This window comes from Protomyctophum bolini, assembly GCF_963924005.1.
Source record: "Protomyctophum bolini genome assembly, chromosome: 1".
In the NCBI taxonomy this organism is placed as follows: domain Eukaryota; kingdom Metazoa; phylum Chordata; class Actinopteri; order Myctophiformes; family Myctophidae; genus Protomyctophum; species Protomyctophum bolini.
This window is the reverse complement of record NC_137862.1, coordinates 26,724,909-26,746,530: the sequence shown is the minus strand read 5'-3', so window position 1 is coordinate 26,746,530 and position 21,622 is coordinate 26,724,909. Positions and strand designations below refer to the sequence as shown.

General features: G+C 43.5%; 1 protein-coding gene across 2 annotated transcripts in view; it reads right to left on the bottom strand.

The window, feature by feature from the left end:
• Positions 1-15,759, bottom strand: part of aldh1a2 (aldehyde dehydrogenase 1 family, member A2) — a 38,803-nt gene extending 23,044 nt beyond the window's left edge. For both annotated transcript variants that reach the window (XR_013963938.1, XM_080761524.1), the window contains exon 1: positions 15,492-15,759. Coding sequence is in view for 1 of the 2 variants with exons in the window: in XM_080761524.1 (XP_080617650.1) it covers positions 15,492-15,608 (117 nt within the window). In the remaining variant the exon portion in view is untranslated. The remainder of the gene's footprint in view (positions 1-15,491) is intronic.
• Positions 15,760-21,622: the final 5,863 nt, after the last annotated feature.

Here is a 21,622-nt window from a genome sequence, read left to right as displayed (position 1 = left end):
AAAAAAGTCAGTTCAGTTCAGTTTTTATTTTTTTAAGAAGTAGGCCTACTGCTTAATTCCCAAAACATGTAAAAGAAAAATAATTCCAAGGAAATCAAAAAATATATAAAATGATTTATTCGTGGGCAAGGCAAACAAAGAAAAGAGACCAACGCGTTTCCAACTACACGGTCTTCGTCGGGGTCTATCTGCCCGTCACGTGGGGAAAGATAGGTTCCAACCACTCCTTTTTTAGAATCGGCCTCAGGTGTTCTTAATGGATTAAAGTAAGGTGATTGTGCTTGGTTTGGAGGGTGATTAAAAAAAGAACAACTAACCAACCAACAGGCTTGTTTAGGGCCTCCCTGCCCAGTACCCCTCGGAGCCTTGTGTAAGAGAGGGATATGAGGGGAGGGGGAGGGCGAGGGGGGGATCTGTGGAAATCTGCACAGAGATTCCTGCCTGTCCAGCATGACTCTCTGGGGAGTGCTCCACCATCCAGACAAAAGGGGTGGGGTGGGGGGTGGGGGGGAGGTGGGGGCAGATAAATCCCTATCAGACACCAGACAACCCCCCCTCCTCCCCTCTCCTCTCCCTCTCCCCCTGAAGCGCAGACACACGTTTCACAACATCTCTGCTCGTTTACGAGATCGTAAAACACGTGCTGCACTTGGTCTCTGTGATGTGTTAAAGCAGGCCTTCCGTTAAACAACCGCCCAGGATAAAAATAAAAAATACAAAAAACGGGGAACATATAGCCCAATTCAAAAGATGGAATAAAGCAACAAAATAAAAATAAATGTTTAGACAAATAACAAAACCTTGCGGGTTTGGAACTGTGGCAAGAGTGGAGAGGCTGTTTACAGAGAGATGCTTTCCAACAATGAGTCCATCGCAATGTTTTCTTTTTTCTTTTTTTTTCTTTCGTTTTGCTGCAAAAAAGCCCAAGCAGATCAACATGGAGATAAAGGTGTGGCTTTTGGAAATTGAGAGGATAACTTACGTAAGAAGTGAGTAAAGTCAGTACAATTTTCAATTTACTGAATTTAGGCATTTAGCAGACGCTCTTAATCCAGAGCAATTTACAATAAGCAAGAACAAAAAGCAAGGCAATACATCACATCCATAAAGGTAGTTATCATGAAACATGCGTAAGCTAAGAACGTAACAGCGGAATATCTATATAATGAAACTATACATATAAACTATACATACTATACTATACTATATATATGACTACATAAAATGCAATTCTAGTGCTGTCTACGTAACATGCTATGAGTCTGTATAAAATGCTACATAAGTCTACATAAGTGCTACGGGCCATGATGGAGTCTGAAAAGGTGGGTTTTCAGACTAACGCGGAAGGTTGGGAGTGAGGCTGCTGTTCTGATTGTGATGGGAAGTGCATTCCATAGTTTTGGAGCAAGTACATTAAAAACAGTACTTTCCGTGGTAGACGCACTCTGAGCCCCCCAGGCCCCACCACACGTATAAAATGCACTTTTTGGCCAGAAAGGGAATTTATTTTAGTAGTAACTAAAAGTATGTTTCTTCCGGTGAAAAAATAAATCCCTTTCTGGCTAAAAAGTACACTTTATACGTTAATTTTAGCTACAGTCGAGTGGCCTAATATGGACCCTGCGCCGGTGTTGGTGGTGCAACAAAGCCACGCGCCTTGAGCTTGTAGATCGGCATAATGTGTCTTAATTGTTTCATTTAGTACTTTCCAAAATACCTCTGTGGCGTTAAACAAAAAAAAAGAAAAAAGTACAACATTTGCCTCTTAGATCGTGTTGTGCTCGTAAAAAGGACATCAAGTCAACGTAGCTCCAAATTGTACCGAAGTACATCGTGTTTGAATAAATGTACTTGTGGTGGAAAAATGTCAAATGTCCGGAATTCAAAATGTACTTGTAAAACTACTAAAGTATTGGCATCAAAATGTACTTAAAGTACCAAAAGTATAAATACTCATTGTGCAGAATGTCCCATTTCATGTTTTCAAATGTATCAACATCATTTGAAAACAGCCGAAGCTCACAATGCGTCACGGTGCAATAATAATACAAATCTACACTAGTAACTAGGAGTAACTAAAGTTTTCACATAAATGTAGTGGAGTAAAAGTACAATATTGGCCGCTGAGATGTAGTGAAGTATATCGTAAAAGCACTGAAAATTGGAAATACTCACAGTAAAGTAAAACAAAAGAAACTGTACTTAAGTACAGTAGGCCTACTTAAGAAGGTACCACTGGTACTTGGTTACTTTCCAGCAGTGCTGGTGGTTATAAACATGTTTAGATCCATTAGTGGGGGGGGGGGGGCTACTCACACACTGTTGTTAATGGCTGTCAGGTCGGCGTTGATGCATGGAGTGCAAAGAGAACATCCACTGGCACAAATCCTTTTTCTGTGTATACATACGCTCTTTATACCGTCCTTTTCTACTTGAAGAGAGGAGCTATAATATACACCCATATACAAACACCCCGTCCGGCAACACAAACCCTGGAGAGGCAGCAATAAGGGCTTCAAGTGTTCCATACTTGCTCCTATTAGGGCCTCACTAAACTCCAGCCAGCATTGTTTACCGACATAAACTTACAGGGCTTAAGTACTATTTAATTGGCTGTAAACTGTTAGGGGAGTGTTTATTTTTGAAACCACTTGAAACCCCAGTGTCAGTGTGCTGTGTGTGTGTGTGTGTGTGTGTGTGTGTGTGTGTGTGTGTGTGGGGGGGGGGGGGGGGCACTCGGCAAAAATAGATGATCTACAAGCGATGTTACGACGTGATCGCGCTATATTCGTGAGAGGTGTAGAGGGGAAAATTAGTGGACAATGTAGAGAGTCTTGGGGGTCAGAACAGTCCGTATATGAATGTGTGACCGTTTCTGACCAAGCCTAAAACATTGAAGCAGGGAATCGTATAGCTTCAAATTGACATATTGGTTGTTCAGTTTGACTGTGCCTGTGCTATTAACTCATTTTGGATACAACTTTTAATGATTCAAATTGCCTGATATAGTTCAATTTGGAACGCTTTCAGCTCCGAGATGAGGTTCCGTGCCAGGGTACCCCTCCCCTGCACAGGTCGAAATGGGATCGAGCCCGCCCACAAACAGTGGTCAAACCCTTTTTCGCAGTATCGTTTCCAAAAAGTAAAGGTATCAGAAGAACCGAGATATAGTTTATAAACGTAACACTGTAGGCACGACAATTTAAGTCAGGGGTTAAAACAACCGCTTTACAAGTGTCAGTTTTCCCATGCAATCTTATCGGAAGCAGTACTGCGCATGCGGATGGGGTTTGACTGGACTATGTTATATTTAAGCCCATCAAATGCAAGTGCAGGCAGTGGGTACGGGTCATTGTGTAACCTACTTTTTACTGCTTTTTGTTCTACGAACACCTGTCTCATCAAGTGTGCATAAGACTGTTTCCTAGATTAAAAAAGGCATCAAAAGTAGCACACACACACACACACAGGACACACAGACACACACACACACACACACACACACACACACACACACACACACACACACACACACACACACACACACACACACACACTAGTGATGGGAGATTAATCGGCAAATTTGAGTTGTTTTTAGATTAATCGGCATCGGTTTCGATTAATCAATCAGAGCGATTAATTAATCACACACACACACACACTCTCTCATTCTCATGGCTGTCCGAGGTTAAAGAAGAGTGGGGCGTTTGGTATATCTGCGCATACCACTCCACAAAAAAAGAAGAAACGCACGCACATACATGCACGTTGCGCGCTACGCACACACACACACACACACACACACACACACACACCACACACACACACACACACACACACCACTACACACACACACACACACACACACACACACACACACACAACACACACACACACACACACACACACACACACACACACACTCTATATATACATACAAAACTCATCCCCCTCTCTATTCATATGCACCCCCCCTATCTGGGACTGACAATAGATAGACAGAACCACAGTGAGTTCTCTCCACCTTCTCTCCCCCGAGGCCCACGGCGTTCTCAGGGTGTCCACCGTGAGGCGCCGTGCTGCCTATACCTTTAATCTGCCTCTCATTAAGGCACTTCATAAAATTGTCAGTAACGATAAGGAGCGAGAGGGCTCCCCGCTAACAAAAACAAGAAAGCCTGTAGAGCAACAGAATTAGTTTTTTCTTCTTCTTCTTCTTTTTTTAATTTATAGAGGCCGCACTGTTAGTGGAACACCCCTAAATCAAGAGGGGTGTCCTCTGACAGGCTCAACGGAGGCCGAGCAAGAATGCAGGAACCGTGTGGGCTAGACTCTCTCTCTCTCTCTCTCCACCACACACACACACACACACACACACACACACCACACACACACGGCTCCTGCTAAAAAAAGGAGAGTGGAGGTCGTCGGGGAGAAGCAACGGAGAACACTATAGGAGCAGGGCCGCGCCACCTAAATCATGGCAGAAAAGGACCGCTGTTGAGAAACTTTTGTCTCCTTCCATTGAGGGACTTGATTAAGAATGACACGGCCGCGGATAAATCACAACTCTCAAGGTTTTTCTTAAAATTGCTTTTTTAGGTTGATTTGGGGAAGAGGTGGGGGTGGGGAGAACAGGGATGAAAAAAAACAAAGTGCAAAAGTGCAACATTTTCAGATGATAAATGGTGGTTTTTTCCTCTCTCTCTCTCTTCGCCCGTCCCAGCCCCGGGCCGATATACTACCACCACCTCCTCCTCCTCACATGTTGGGGTTTCAAGTTGGTTGGAAAGCCATTACCAATGTGACACTTCTAACCGTGTGGGTATATATATAGACCCCATGAGTACTATAGACAATAATAATCTGATGAAAAGGTTTTAAATGCCTATTATTATCCCATTATATCAACCACATTGATTGTTGTATTTTCAGATGCTGCAGTGCACATGCACACGAAGTGCACATGAGATACTTTATTATGTTTTTTTTTTAAAAGCCATTTAAAGGATCTGTGACACAAATTGAGATGCCTGATGTGTAAATAACATGTATGTGGCAGAGCAGCTGCAAATATTTAGCCCCCCCCCCCCTGCTCTCTCTGTTAAAGCTTTACACTGTCAATCACATCATGGCAGAAAGAGAGAGAGCCTGTTTTGGCAGATGAGAATGTATGTGTGTGTGTGTGTGTGTGTGTGTGTGTGTGTGTGTGTGTGTGTGTGTGTGTGTGTGTGTGTGCTTGTGTGTGTGTGTGTGTGTGTGTGTGGTGTGCGTGCGTGCGTGCGTGTGTGCGTGCGTTTACAGGTGGTGGTGATGGTAAACAAACATATATTCTGGTTAGTCGCGTTTAGACTGTGATAGAAGAAGTCTATAGCTACTCATGTCTTTTCACTTGAGTAAAAGTATCAATATCACAATGTAGAAGAGAAAGTACATTTCCAAATGTATGAAATCCTTTGGGAAAATAGCAGATCTACAAGCTCACAATGTGAACGATGCAGAGCTATGTGTGTTGTGATCTGAAGTTGTTAGTGTATACGTTTTGTTAGAAATCGTGCATTTCCTGTCTGTCAGTCAGTCTGTCAGTTGGTTGGTTGGTTGGTCGGTCACCCCAGGCATGACCATATATGGTCATGCCACATCATCAGGATGGAGATCCCTGATGATGTCAGCAATATTGCTGTTCATTCAGAAGTTGTATTGTATTTATAATATAACAATAATAATAATAATAATAATAATAATAATAATAATAATAATAAGGGTAATAATAATAAATAAATAAAATAAAAACATTGACCTTTGGCACATAACTATAGTAGTACAGGCTGTAGTAAAATAATGAACATAGAAATTAAACTAAGTACATTTACCATCTTAAGCGAATTAGTTGTGACTGAAGTTTATTCAGTGATTTCTCACAGCAAAATGCACATGGAAGTAATGGCTGGTACGGGGCATGCCAAAAATACTGACTGCAGCAAAACATCTGTTTGGCATGCTAACATCTTCTCACGGCTCACATGCTAAAGGCTTCAGGAATATATAATGGTCCTCAGCTCTTGGCTTCTTTGGAATGAGGTAGGCATATATATATATATATATATATATATATATATATATATATATATATATATATATATATATATATATATATAGTCATTTTTTTGTTTTGTTAATTGTTAGTTTTTCCGTAAATGAATGCCCTGTATACTCGTAGGAAGCCTTCGCTATGTTTTACCAGTTTCAATTGAAATGGGCCTCCACCCTCAGGGGGTACAACTATTTCCTGTTAACCATGGGTAAAATGTGCGGCATTGGGAGGTAAAGGGGAGACACTTTATTGTGAAGGGACGACAGGATGAGGAGAGGTGCGTAATTGTCGAGAGTAATGGCTGTGCACGATATTGAACGGTCTGGACTATTTGTGTATCAATACGACTGTATCAACCAAATAATTATATTTGGTCTTCAAACGGGCCTCCAGATTCCTAAGACCGCCCCTGTGACACACAAAAGTATCTAAGGTGCAGTGTTGTTTTTGGCAGCACATTTTGATTTTAGTTTTAGTCTGTTGAATAGTTTCCATTTAGTTTTAATCACATTTTAGTCACCTGGAATGTTTTTAGTGTTGGTCTAGTTTTAGTCGACTAAATATCATAAGGTTTTAACCGACTGAATCTACAGTTGATTGTGTCGACTAAAATCTATTTTGGCAGGCCTTGTTGCTGTCTTAATGACTGATTTTACACTTGCTGAAAAAAGCCGAACTACAAGCTCACAACGCATCATAGCGAGTGTAAAATGACTTATACTGGACCTCTTGCCCACTAGTCCCTTCCTAACATTTTAGTTTTTATTTGTTGACAAAATTGACAGTATATTTAGTCATAGTTTTAGTTTCTATTTCTTTTTGTGTAGTTTTCGTCAGTGAGAAAAGATAATCGACGAACATTTTTCATCAGTTTTAGTCGACGAAATCAACACAGTTTTGGTTTCCACCCGACAGAGACATACACAGATACATAGAAATGTGTGCATGTAGATTAGTGTGTGCGTGCACGCGCATGCGTCATGTCTATGAGAGAGAGAGAGAGAGAGAGAGAGAGAGAGAGAGAGAGAGAGAGAGAGAGAGAGAGAGAATGTGTGTGTGCATTTGTGTGGGATGTTACACAACACACACCCAAAAGATCCCAAACAAGTCAGACAGAATTGTAAAAGTGACCGGCTGCACCTGCAACCTTTACCATGTGTCTGTCTGTCTGAGCAGGAAGTTTCATATCCTCTTCTATCACATCAATATTTCATGTCAAAGACCCCAAAAAATATATGCAATATGCCTCCGCCCCCCATCTGAAAATATGTTGTTCCAGGGACCTCCCCAGATGCAAAGATTTGAGTTAAAATGTTCACTCTGTAATAATATATATTCAAAGATTTGAGGCACATTTTCGCCATTTTTCAAAAATAGCGCTCTGCGCCCACCCCCCAGAGACAATGCCACCCTGCGCCCACCACCCAGAGACAATGCCACCCTGCGCCCCTCACCCAGAGACAATGCCACCCTGCGCCCACCACCCAGAGACAATGCCACCCTGCGCCCACCACCCAGAGACAATGCCACCCTGCGCCCACCACCCAGAGACAATGCCACCCTGCGCCCCTTCATGGCGCTGGGCAAGCAGGGCTGACCTCGCCTGTCAGCGAGAGGAAGACGTCTTTGTCGCGTCTGTGGGCGAGCGAAGGGTGAGAGAGCTGTTCCTGTTCCCTATTGTTCCCGAGTGACGTGCAGACAAAACTTTGACGCAAAAAACGGCAATCAGAAATAACCTCTCCCCCATGCACTGTGGATCGAAGAAAGGCAGGCTGTGCATGTCATTAGAGTGGCAGGCGAGAAGAGATGCCTTTTAAAAAATATATATAAACTGTAAAGCGGTTCTTATGTGAGGCTAATGTGTCAATGGCATTTCAGTTAAACAATTACTGCTGTGCTCTCATTTCTCTTTTTTTTCTTCCCATAGCTGAGCGGACAGTATTTTTTATACACCTAAAAAAAGAAGGGGGAACTTACACATCTACATGTTGTGAGCTTGTAGATCAGCTATTTGAACTATTTTAAAAGGTTTTTTTAAATAGTAAAAAATGGCAAATTAGTATAGGGATTAGGGTTAAGGGGTAGCGCAAGATATAGCCCCAAGAGTTTGTTGCAAATAATAAGTAAACACCTAGAAGAGCCGTGCATGCTGTGACACCGCTGTGTGTCGGGGGTCTCGCTGGGGGGGTGGGGGTGAGGGTGGGGGTTCAGATGGATTTATGGAGTCCAAGTGTTTTTCATAATGTCACCATCAGGATTTACACGTTTTACGTCAAGTGGGGGTGGGGGGGGGGTGGCTGAAGAGCGAAGGTATATGGAGAGTTAACAGGGGCAACCTCCCCCTGTCACCCCCCTGTCACCCCCCTGTCACCGCTCTTCCTCGCACAGTGATTAAGAGACAGGGGACAACGATGCTGACGCGTCGCACAAGGACGATAATTTACACTTGACCCCCCCCCCCCCCCCCCCTAAAACATAGCCTTTTCACTGACGGACATATTCATGGCCGCCGCACACTTATCTAGGCCTCAAATTTACACTCCGGCGTCGCTTGCCGACCATTAGCCGTTCTTCAAGCTTAATGGTGCGGTCGTTTAGCTTGAAGATCTGCTGTTCTTTAAGGGCAATCGACACCGTCCGCCGCCGCTGCCATCGGGCGTACGAATTGAGCTTCTTACTCTGTCACTCTGTCCAAAGATGTGTGTTTTTAACAGAAGATATGCAATGAGAGGGAGAGAGAGAGAGAGAGAGAGAGAGGGAGAGAGAGAGAGAGAGAGAGAGAGGGAGAGGGGGTGGGGTAGAGAGAGGGACAGAGAGAGAGAGGGAGATAGAGGGGGGGTAGAAGGAAGGAGAGAGGAATGGAGGGAGGGAGACAGGAGGAGGGGAAATGAGCGAGGAAGGGAGACAGAAGGAGGGGGGGATGAGCGAGGGAGGGGGGGTGAGCGAGGGAGGGGGGGATGAGCGAGGGAGGGGGGGTGAGCGAGGGAGGGGGGTGAGCGAGGGAGGGGGGTGAGTGGGGGGGGGGGGTGAGCGAGGGAGGGAGAAGGGGTGAGAAAGCAGAAGGAGGAACACTAGCTGTGCTTGTTGTGATAAATCATTTGGTTGCTCAGTATCCTCTAACTTGTTGTGATAAATCATTTGGTTGCTCAGTATCCTCTAACTTGTTGTGATAAATCATTTGGTTGCTCAGTATCCTCTAACTGAGGCTGTGTTTGATGTTCATCGCAGTAAGACGGTGGGTTTTGAAGTGAAAAACTCCAGAACTGCAGGTCAATGTTCTGGCGAGGCAGGGCCACTGACCCACGCAGTGAGACGGGGCCATAATTTACACCCCCAGCCCGGCGGACAGCCCCCCCCCCCCTCCCCCCAACCTTCCCATCTGTACTATCTCAATCAGTGACAGATTGATGGGGCCTCTTATTCATCCCAACTGACTGGGGGCTTCTCTTCATAGATTACTTTACAAAAACGTCTTGTCTCCAAACGGACAGGTCTCCCCATAGGGCGCCCTGTGGCGCAAAATGCACTAATGTTGATGCCAACACATTGCAAAAAAAACAACAAAGACAATTTACAACCTTAACCGTTGAGTATAGCACATGAGCCTGGCCTATAAGCGGCCGGATTCTGGGGCTAACATTCAGCTAAAAGAATATATAGATATATATGCAAGCGTCGTGCGGAACTTACAGATCTATCGGATATTTTTCTGGAAAAACGATTTGGTGTACAGGGACAAAAGGAAGCTAGGGGCCTAGTATTAAACCACTGTGGGACCCTGGTAGGGTTAAGAAATGTGGGTTGGGTTGGGTTGAATATTATTAAATTACAAACTAAATTTTACACAAGCAAGCAAACACGTGCTTATCAGTGAACCAAACTACCATCATGCCACAGTGAGTGGGTCCAGTTTAACATTAACTTGCAAGAATGTTGCTTCTGTTCTAGTGCTTTAGCGAGTGATTGAGCAAAAAAACTAAAATGCTGTATTATATAAAATATGCCGGTTACAAACCTAGCCGATATAGGCATTAGGCACATACCTTTATTTGCAACACAAGTGGCTTTTATAGACTGTTTCTTTTACAGACAGTCTTTTAAAGCACTTTAAGTAAACGATCCGGAGGTGCAGCTTTTCTCCAATCCTGTAAGATTTATATCCCTCTGGGTGTTAAGTTTAACAACTCATCATTGAATGGTGTTACAAAACCACCAACCACCGACCAACATAAAAATAAAAAAGGGCTTGGAGAAAGCTTTGTCTGTTTGTGTTAATTACCCATAAAGCATAGTTACTCTTTAGCCTTCCTCCACTTCATCACAAGTGAAAAACATCAATAAATAGCCATCAGCGTTGTCTAATTTATGGCTTCCTTCGTGGTCCTATCAGCCCAGCGGACAGATAGCTCACACAGGCTGACTCGTTTCACCTGTAGCCACTCAAACAACAGTTTAACCACTTAAACCCCATATGGCTGAGAGGAGTCCCACAGGGATCGGGTCCATACTAGTGTATTTTTTCTGTTTTCTTCTTTTATTGTACAGGGAACATTTTCACTGAAACTACAGCCGAGCGACAAGCCTGGCGATCGGCTATAGTTTCAGCGAAAGCTCTCCCCACAATACGGATGCTATAGGGCTTAAGTTGTTAAAACCAGGATTAGCTGGTTTAACAGCGGGAACCCCTTTTGGTGTTTTAAGCATTATGTTTGTTATTCTTTATAGCTATTGAATAATTGTAGATCTACAAGCTCATTCTGCGGGTCCTTATTGACATGAAAATGTTGAGAACCACTGGCAGAAACATTAGGTTTTTCAGAAAACTCTTAGGATTTGGAAGACATTTGTAGATTATATCCTCAGGTCTAAATGGGTAAACGTTATACGTTGGTTAGACATAGGCCTACTAACATTAGTCCGACAACACCGTCGCTCCCAACATGTGTGGTTTACACTTGGTTGCATACTGAAAATAGACGATCTACAAGCTCACAACGTGTCGACTGTGACTAAAACTAAATTAAGTTTCAGTCCAAACACTAGGACTAAACTAAAATAGAAATTTGCTGCCAAAAACAACAACACTAGGTTAACTTAAAACTAACCTGTGGCAAGTGAGGTTAGGTTTAGGTGTTTTGGGTCCTATAGGGTGTCCGGACTAATGCCTGTATAGGACTGTTGTGCGTCGGGACCAAAACACATGCAGGGTGCTGCAGTTGCTGGTGCGGGTGCTGCATGCGCACAAAGGATAGCAGATCTTCAAGCTTACAATTGCATCACGGCATGAGGTGTTGTGAGCTTGTAAATCTGCTATTTTTGGTACACATGACACATAACAGCCAACAAAAACCAAGCTTGCAGCCTGCCAGCAATAATAATAACACACAGGGATAGAAGAAGACATGTGATGCGTGTGGCTTTTTTCCAATTCAAAGGCACCCAAAGATAATGAATAACATTACACGGTCAAATCCTGTGCGTTCATTTAATTTTTGTTGAGTGCAAAAAAATACACCCGTGTATCCAGGTCACGGGTCCTTTATTTTATTTATTTTTACACTAGTTAAATTAGTAGTTAAGGCCGTTCAAAGCACCACGACCAACACAAAAAAGGCCCACACACACAAACACCATTCCACACTGCATGTGCCGTGCCCTGATCACACAGGCTAAAAGAAGATGACTGTTAACTGACAATCGCATCAAATTGTTTTTTCGATAAGACAAGTTCACGGCTGGGGGAACAGTTCACCGCACGGTGAGAGGGACAAGGGGCATTTTGACACTGCTGCAATAACACTACTTTATCTCACCCTCCACATCTGTAATGATCACAGCTCCGTATCTTAGATATATCGGCATAGATATTTTCAGGGCCACACTCGAGTCGTGACCTTTGTGTTGTGCAGAAAAAATAAAGAAAGGGACATAGTGACTGAATGCTGCACTTTAAGCAAGACTTATACTTGCATAACCGATAGATAATAGTCGTTAGGTAAAATGTTATATATGGAGCAAAAAAAAGCTATAAGCAAGTCCCCCCCATCCACAAGCCAAGTGGGTTGTGGAGGAGCTCAGATCAAACCGCTGTTCCATGTTTCCCTGGCAGGCAGTGGGGTGGGGAGAACAGGAACAGGGTGTGAGGGGAGCCGCGCTAGGGGTGCCCCATAAATCAGGGCCCTCCTGCCCCCTACGTCCACCAACCCTACTGGGACTGCATGATCCAAATTCCTGGAGGTTAATTCACCAAGTCGCACTCTACATTTACCCCCCCACCCCCACCCCATACACCTTTTGAGTCTTTTTAAAACAACATTTTTAACGTTATATATGGAAGCAAAACGGAAAAGCTTTGAAATGGAGGCACACATCTAAAAGTATTCATATCAACGTGATCCACTGTATTGGCCGCCCGGTACGCTTTACACTGCAGCGCTCTCCAGCAATGTTGCCCTTTGCACTTAAAACGGAGAGATTTGTGAATGAAGTTATGCTACGCTATCGTGATTTAGCTGTCCTCTAAAGCTGCCCTTTACTCTTCACAATCATAAAAGCATTTGTTCTGTATTGAGAGAGATCAAGTCTCTGTTGGGCCAGGATGCCCGGTATATGTCTGACTGTTTAGGATGATTATAACTCTTCCCAGCCAAACTTCAGTAACTGTAAAAACAACTGCCAGAATCCAAGCAGTACAGTCATCTAATAGCGATATCCATCCCTTCAATGCTGGGCCTATCAGAAGATATTTTATACACAAACAGCTAATCAGCATGCTCTCAAGTCATACCCCAACTGTTCTGTGATTTACAGAGTTGGCTTAACGTACACGAAGGCCCAAAGAGTCTGTAAAAAACGTGAAACAAATCTATCAAGAGATTTCACAGAGATGTTTTTTTTTTTACGGGTGATAAAAGGACTACAAAATGTACTTTCAACAAGTCTCCATGTACTGTATACTATATGTTGGCTGGTTCATAAGTTAGGGGTCATATGAAACGCACAAAGGCTCTTTTGGTTCTACAGTTAATTGTTAACGAGATAAGTTCATTAGAGCTTTAAATTACACTAGAGTACGGTGAGAGGAATGTAATATTGTTGGGACATGTTGGTCTGCAATATGGAAACCCCATGTTATTTCCCTGACCCCGTTTGTTGGAAGTGTTGAAACGCGTTTGGTCATTCCGTTTGCCTTGCTCTCTGGGATAAGGGGTTTAGCGGTGAAGAAAATGGAGCCCATAGTTTGCATCACCACAACAAGCCAGAACTATTATTTTTTGCCTTTAAACTTTGAAAGTAAGATAAGAAAGACAAATGATCTGCGACGGAGAAAACATATGTACGTGCACACAGTAAAAAAAGAATCATGTGTTTGTTTGACCATTTGTAACTCTGAGCGTGTACAAACGGTAGAAACTACATGGACCATTTTGGTTACGTTTGTGCGCGCTCAGAGTTAAATTAGCACCGAGGCATTGACAGTGTAATATATTTACTTTACTCAAGCCCTCATCCAGCTGTTTCTGAATCAGCCCCCCCCCCCCCCCCTCTCTCTCTCTGACTCCCACCCACACACTTCCGAGGAGGTATAGAGTTAAGTAGACTGATCCAAAAATCACTCTGATCGTGGATTTCCTTCAACAACACGAACGTTTAACTTACTTAACGTCTGTGATACGGGACCATGTTACTATGAGGCTAGACTGTGGTACAATAGAATAGAATGCTATGATTATCAAATGTTATAACGAACGACATGGTGAATGAATCCCCATGCAGTTTTTTTAAAGAAGGAACACGCATGTGACTGTGGAAGACCAAATAGTTTGATTCATCGATTGAATATTTTATAGGAAAAAAAAGACATCAGTAGCCTACAAATGCTGCTGTATACTTTAGAGATGATGTAAAAAGGGGGGGGAATAATAATAAAAAGGTTTAGCCCACAAAGCCAACATTTTTCCTCATATAAATCCCAGTCAGAAGGGTAAAAAAAAATATATAGGCCTACTCTAAATAAATATCTAAGTAAATATCAAATTGAAAATGAGAAAGAGCATTTTCAAGAGTGCATGTTCACCTCAACGCATGGTTTGACCTATAACGTAACTTTGTTTGTAAAGAATTATGATTCAGTCCAAATTCGATAAAACGACCCTCTTTCATTTGCCATGCACAAACAGTCTATTTTCTTTTTTTCTTATTTTTTTTTGCTTTCAGTGAATATGGATTACTGACCCTGGATCCTCTTATAATGTCTCTGGAATATGGAGCCAATGTTTTCATTGTGAACAGACTAGAGTGGAAAACTTGGTGAAAATGAAATGACACGAGTCATTATATCACCAAGAAATTGCTTTGTGATTAAAACCATATTTCTCTTAGTCATGACACACAATCAAGCTACGTACGTACGACACACCCTATGAATAGAAAATTAAGCTAAAAATAAATAAATAATAACCTTACAAAACTCCACAACACTTACAGATCTAATATTTTCACTATTTTTAAAAAAATATGGCTTTATGTGGCTAATGGACAAAGCTGTTTTTTCCCCCTTTTCTGAAAATGCCTTTTTTTAACTGCCAAATGGAGAGAATAGCCTATTCATTCCAACCGTTACAAAATTATATATATATATATATATATATATATATATATATATATATATATATATATACACACACACACACACACACACACACACACACACACACACATAGGCTATAGGTCTATACTATAGACTCTATATCCTAGGCCACAACATATGCGTCTTTAGTTCATGTGCACTGCAACTTGATAGACTGAATTCCACCTATTTCTAAGTCATGGAAGCAAACCTCTCAATCATTCAAAGACCATGCTTTACGCCGATGGAAAATAGCCTATATCTGAGATAGGATCGGATTCTAAGCGAAAACACCCCGACAGGCTCATCATGCCTACAGGTACACACTAACACACACTAACACATCACGCTGATTAAAAAAAAATACAACATACCAAAGTTTATCACCTGTGCTGCTGTGCGTAACGGGCGCATGATACAGCCATTGCACCGCACCTGGGCTTTGTATACGATTTCAGCAGCACATTTTTTTTATAGTTAAAATCTGTCGATCGGATCGACATGCATGTTTGTTTGAACATAATATATTAGATTCAAAGCAAAAAAGATCAGTGCGGTTCCCAAAAAGTGGGGCCAGGAAACCCTCATGAGTCATGCAGGCTTCCATCATCATAGCAGGTCTGACTGTGTAGCCTAGCCTACTTATAGCCTATATCTCGGAGCTCGTGTAGCCTACAAGTGGAACCAAATGGACCCGTAGGCTACACGAGCTCCACAGGGATAGCCTACTTTTGGAAATAACTTAAAAATTGTTTTAATGAAACTTACCTTGGTGTACTGAATCTCCGCGTTGGGCACCGGCTGGGGCATGAGGTGGAGTTGTGCCATGAGCGCAGCGGGGTCGCTCTTCACTCCGCCGGGGATCTCTACTTTACTGGAAGTCATAATAATTATAATAATGCTATGTTCTGTTATAGGCTACTACAAGTCCGTCCGTCCGTTCCGTTCCGTGCGTCTTTCTTGTTTTTCTGTGGCAGTGGCAGCCAGTCAGTCAGTCAGTGTAGTGTGGCGTCTTTCCTGTTTCTGTTTTTTTTACCCTTAACAATTTCTCCGATGTAGGACTTTGGAAGTTGGAACCCTTCCTGGCGTTTATAACCAGGTGTCAACTGCGGTTCATTTTTATTGGGTGAAAAAAGAAAAGTAGGACGTCCCTACTCTTGGAAAATTAAATCCCGCATTTACATAAAGTTCCTCTTCTCTCTCGTATTGAGGAGGAGAGATGTCTACACCCCACCCCCTCCAGACGAGAGAGAGAGGGTTTTACTTTCACTTACAGCGCTAAAAGGGACATATCATATCTTAGATAGCCTATAATATATATATATATATATATATATATATATATATATATATATATATATACATACACACACACACACACACACCTATATTTAAATTGTATAAATGAAACCACAACTCAACAGTTATTTAGATGTAGCCGCGGCCTATATCTAAACATATGGTTGCCGAAATCAATTTAGCAATCAAAATAATTTGTCCTATGGCTGTAAGAATAATTTGGGACAGTCTATAACGTGAAACATGATAATTAGACTGTAAGCCTATAGGGCCTGTAGGATATTAGTTTTTATTTGTTGTTTTGGTGAAATGGCGACGAAAAATAACATTTTTGTGGGTGAAGCAGATTAATTTATGTTCTTCGCATTGGTGTGTATACCATCGCACTCGCAGGATATCTTAAATGGACATAATTGCTTGACATGATTGTGCTAAATGTCTTTGGTTGGCTTGCCACTGCTTAACTGCTATGATTTAGCATAATCGGCACGCCTCAAATGGTTAGGCTACCTACACGCGCGCGCGCGCGCGTGCGCGTGCGCGTGTGTGCGTGTGTGTGTGTGTGTGTGTGTGTGTGTGTGTGTGTGTGTGTGTGTGTGTGTGTGTGTGTGTGTGTGTGTGTGTGTGTGTGTGTGTGTGTGTGTGTGGATTAGCAGTCCAAACTATTTCCTATGGTGTGTTGATCTCTCCCCAGCCAGGTGATAATTCCCACTAGGGATCGTCTGTCTAGGCCCTACCTCCTCGAACATTTCAATAAACATCCCACTAATTAAGTGGAGGCCGGGGATGAATGTGACACGATCGAGGGTGTCTGTCTGTGACAACAAGAGGACATTAACATAGGCCGCTAACACATGTACTAACACATTGAAAACACGCTCATATCCTCAAACACTTACCGCCCGTAGGTGCTTTCTTTCTCCTCGGGTAGATAGGCCTACACTTTGATAAAACGGCAAGGCTAGGCGGCCTATATAGGCTAATTAAACATGTCAAATTGACATGGAAATGTGGATGGACTATGTTTTTGGGGCGCCCACCAACAGTCCATGGACGCACACAGCAAGTCGACCTGAATCTCTTGAAAAAGACAGAAAAGAGACTAAAATTAGCATTTCAAAATTTCGCGCGTGCGTGAAACAACTGCGCCCGTGTGTGCGTGTCTGTGTGTGTGTGCGCGCGTGCGTGCGAAACAACTGCCCCGCACTCACGCACACACACACACACAATTCCAATTCAATTCAAAGGGCTTTATTGGCATGAGAAAACATACGTTTACATTGCCCCCCCCACACACACACACACACACACACACACACACACACACACACACACACAGGCCTATAGGCCTCATTTGCTAATCCCGGGAGGAGAAGGAGGCTGCCTATAAGGCCTATATATGTCTGTCTTTCCTCCATCATCACATCTCCTTTTTTTCACAGCATGGGCGACACTCTGGAAGGATGTCTGCTTCACATCAAAGACACGACATGCCAGGAAAAAAGTGACATTGATGAATGCATTCAAAAACATGTCATCCTCATGCTTGTCACCTTCACCTCTTCTTACACAATATAGCGACAAACTGGACCCAGCGCCTCAAATGTATTCATAGGGCGACCTCTGCTGGATGAGCGGGGCTATGACCATCCTTGTGTTTTAACAGAACAGACAGTGTTGTTTTCGGCAGCAATTGTTTTATTTTAGTTTTAGTCATAGTCTTTTGAATAGTAATAAAGTCTATTTTTAGTCGACTAAATATCATAAGCTTGTAGATCTGCTATTTTCAGCATGCAACCAAGTGTAAAATGACTTGGATACTGGATCTCTTGTCCACTAGTCCCTTCCTAACATTTTAGTCTAGTTTTTATTTGTTGACGAAATTGTCAGTATATTTAGTCTTAGTTTAATTCATCATAGCTTAGTTTTTGATTTAGTTTCCGTTTAGTTTCCGACAGTGAAAAAAGGTAGTCGATGAAACACTGGTGGTATTATACAGCAGACAGCAGTGGTTTCAACCCTTTTCTTTATCAAGGACCATTGTGTATTCTGCATTTAAGCCACAGACCACCATTTGATGAGATTTAGCCTCTCCAGACCCAAAACTAAAGAATGTTTTGTTATCGTTCCATGTATTGATGTTGTTGGTACCATAAGGAGACACAGCAGACAAACATTGATCAAAATAACAATAATTTTACATTTTCTAAATATGTAGACTTCTTGTAAATTAAGTAATGCAATAATGTAACTCTTGAGAGCGTAAAATGATTTTTGGTTTCATTTTATACGATTTATAAGATCTCTATAGAAGGGGCCTGTAGGAGCTAGAAGCAGGGACAAATTAGCCATTGGACCAGTGGGGCCGTGGCCCAGGGGCCCTTGGCTCTCAGGGGCCCTTCAGGGAAATCGGACCGCATAGTACTGGGTCTGACGCCCTGAAAAGGGCGTCTGGGGCCCTTCATTGGCCATTTATTTAGTAAAATGTAGGTAAAAAAAGATGATAAAAACACAGAAAAACATTGCATGCACACGCACTATGGGGGCCCTGCAAAAATTACAATAATACTAATGCTTGGAATGGATTCAGCATCATGAAAACCCTCTAGTTTGACATTTGACATTGTCACATGCTACTTAAAGCATTATGACATGTGTTCCCTTCTATAGGTTGTTAATGGTATGGTCATCTGTGACCCGGGTTCAAGGAGTGGACCTACCACGCCATGTGGACCCTATAGTGAACCGCCTGCACACTGGAGTGGGCTGCTTCAAATCAGCAATGAAGAGGTGCAGACAGACAGACAATGAAGAGGTGCAGACAGACAGACAATGAAGAGGTGCAGACAGACAGACAATGAAGAGGTGCAGACAGAGCCTGAGCAGTCTGCCGAACACATAATTAACACCTGCCCTGCCCCTATACCAACACCTGTACAGAGCACCTGCCCTGTCCCTGTACCAACACCTGTACAGACCACCTGCCCTGCCCCTGTACCAACACCTGTACAGACCACCTGCCCTGCCCCTGTACCAACACCTGTACAGACCACCTGCCCTGCCCCTGTACCAACACCTGTACAGACCACCTGCCCTGCCCCTGTACCAACACCTGTACAGAGCACCTGCCCTGCCCCTGTACCAACACCTGTACAGACCACCTGCCCTGCCCCTGTACCAACAACTGTACAGACCACCTGCCCTGCCCCTGTACCAACACCTGTACAGACCACCTGCCCTGCCCCTGTACCAACACCTGTACAGACCACCTGCCCTGCCCCTGTACCAACACCTGTACAGAGCACCTGCCCTGCCCCTGTACCAACACCTGTACAGACCACCTGCCCTGCCCCTGTACCAACACCTGTACAGACCACCTGCCCTGCCCCTGTACCAACACCTGTACAGACCACCTGCCCTGCCCCTGTACCAACACCTGTGCAGACCACCTGCCCTGCCCCTATACCAACACCTGTACAGACCACCTGCCCTGCCCCTGTACCAACACCTGTACAGAGCACCTGCCCTGCCCCTGTACCAACACCTGTACAGAGCACCTGCCCTGCCCCTATACCAACACCTGTACAGACCACCTGCCCTGCCCCTGCACCAACACCTGTACAGACCACCTGCCCTGCCCCTGTACCAACACCTGTACAGACCACCTGCCCTGCACCAACACCTGTACAGACTACCTGCCCTGCCCCTGTACCAACACCTGTACAGACCACCTGCCCTGCCCCTGTACCAACACCTGTACAGACCACCTGCCCTGCCCCTGTACCAACACCTGTACAGACCACCTGCCCTGCCCCCTGTACCAACACCTGTACAGACCACCTTCGGAGGCCGACCTCTTCCACGTGGGACCAGAGACAAGGGCGTGGCTACTCGATACTGAGTTGTTGGACATTTGAGGCTATTTTCACATATTATGCCAATTATGAAAATTGCTCAACATATGCAAGTTAGTATCCGGAAGTTTCTATAGGCCTATGCTGGGGAGTGGAAGCATACTCATTTCTCAACATTTCTAACATAAAACCTTGGTGTAGCGGGCCTATACTCAACATGTCCAGGTTCACATGGGGCTGGCAAGTAGACTATATACTCAACATGTCCGGGTTCACATGGGGCTCTATGGGCTGGCAAGTAGACTATATAGTAAATTAATAATAGTGCTTGTCGGGGGCCTGAAAAGTTTGGGAACTCATGGGTGGCATATTATGTCACCGGAGCCAGCCAGTCCAGACACTGAGACACTTGTCGGAGTTGTGTACCAAAGCAGACTGGACATTTTTTTTGAGTGACCCAAGTCAGTCACCAAACCCAACATAGGCTTAACTAAAACGCATTTGTTCTGCATTTCTTATTTTATTTGACAACTCTTCTAGCTGCACACAGCAACCCTACCTCAAGAGGGCGCTGAAACACCCCCACTGGAAGTCAACGCTTCTGTGGATACTTTAGCCTCCTGTAACACAAACATTTTATTTTATACTTTTGAAATAGACAAATCCCATTGATATTATTGCCTAAACGGCTTAAGTTTCAACTCCACCGATTTGGGTGCGTAGGCCTATATATCATTCCAGGCTGCCGCTGCTATGTATGAGCTGCGCCTGCAGCTGCGAGACATGCACAACAAGCATGAGATTGTAGCGCTAGCGCTTCCAAGCGCGTCTCTTTAGTAGGCCACTATTTTGTCTTCTCCACACAAGTTACCAGACTATGCCTAAACTGTTGTGGTGTGAGAATGATAGCCTAATTGTTATCAAATAAATGTATAAATGATTAACAGATATTCATCAAGCCTAGATCCTGTGCATGTGTGAACGTAACGCGGAGCAGCAGCACCGTTAGCGCCGAGTGGGAGGTGGCTATACGTATAGCCTACACTGTAAAAAATAAGAGTACAAATGGACACGTCGTCCCGGTCCATTGCTCTCACTTGCAGGGTGGCCATGTCCGCTTATTGTAAGCGACTTTGGCCTTGTTTTTCTGTAAAGTTGCTTGAAAATAGTTGTGGTCGGTGTCATTTATTATTCTATACAGACTAACCAAACCAGAGAAGAATAATGTTCTCAGAAATAAACTGCAAAGTAGTGAAAACCATGTCATCAGATGAAAAACGCAGGGAGAGGTTTCCTCAAGTGTTGAATTATATGACCATTTATTCAATCAAAGACAGTCCAGAATGACAAAATAGCAGAGCTACTCCATGGCCATGGTTATTTGTGCTTTTCACAGCGAGATAAGCACGTTTTGGGCCGCTGTCAGTTTAATAGGGAGAGTGTGCAACTCTTGAGGCAGGCCATGTAGGGACATGGAATTGCTTCCTAAAATGTTGTTTAAACCAGTGGTTCTCAAATATGTTCACATCAAGGACATCATTCATGTAGGCCAGCGGTTCCAAAAGTGGGGTCCAGGGACCCCCAGGGGTCCTTGAGGGAGTTCCAGGGGGTCCCCAGCTAAATGATCATTTGGAACCAAATGGACCCTTATGGGTCTGTATAACTCTGAGAGTGCACAAATGGATGAGAGTTAAATTAAAATAGGGGGTTCCATGCCATTAAATGGGGGTCCGTAGACTAATATAC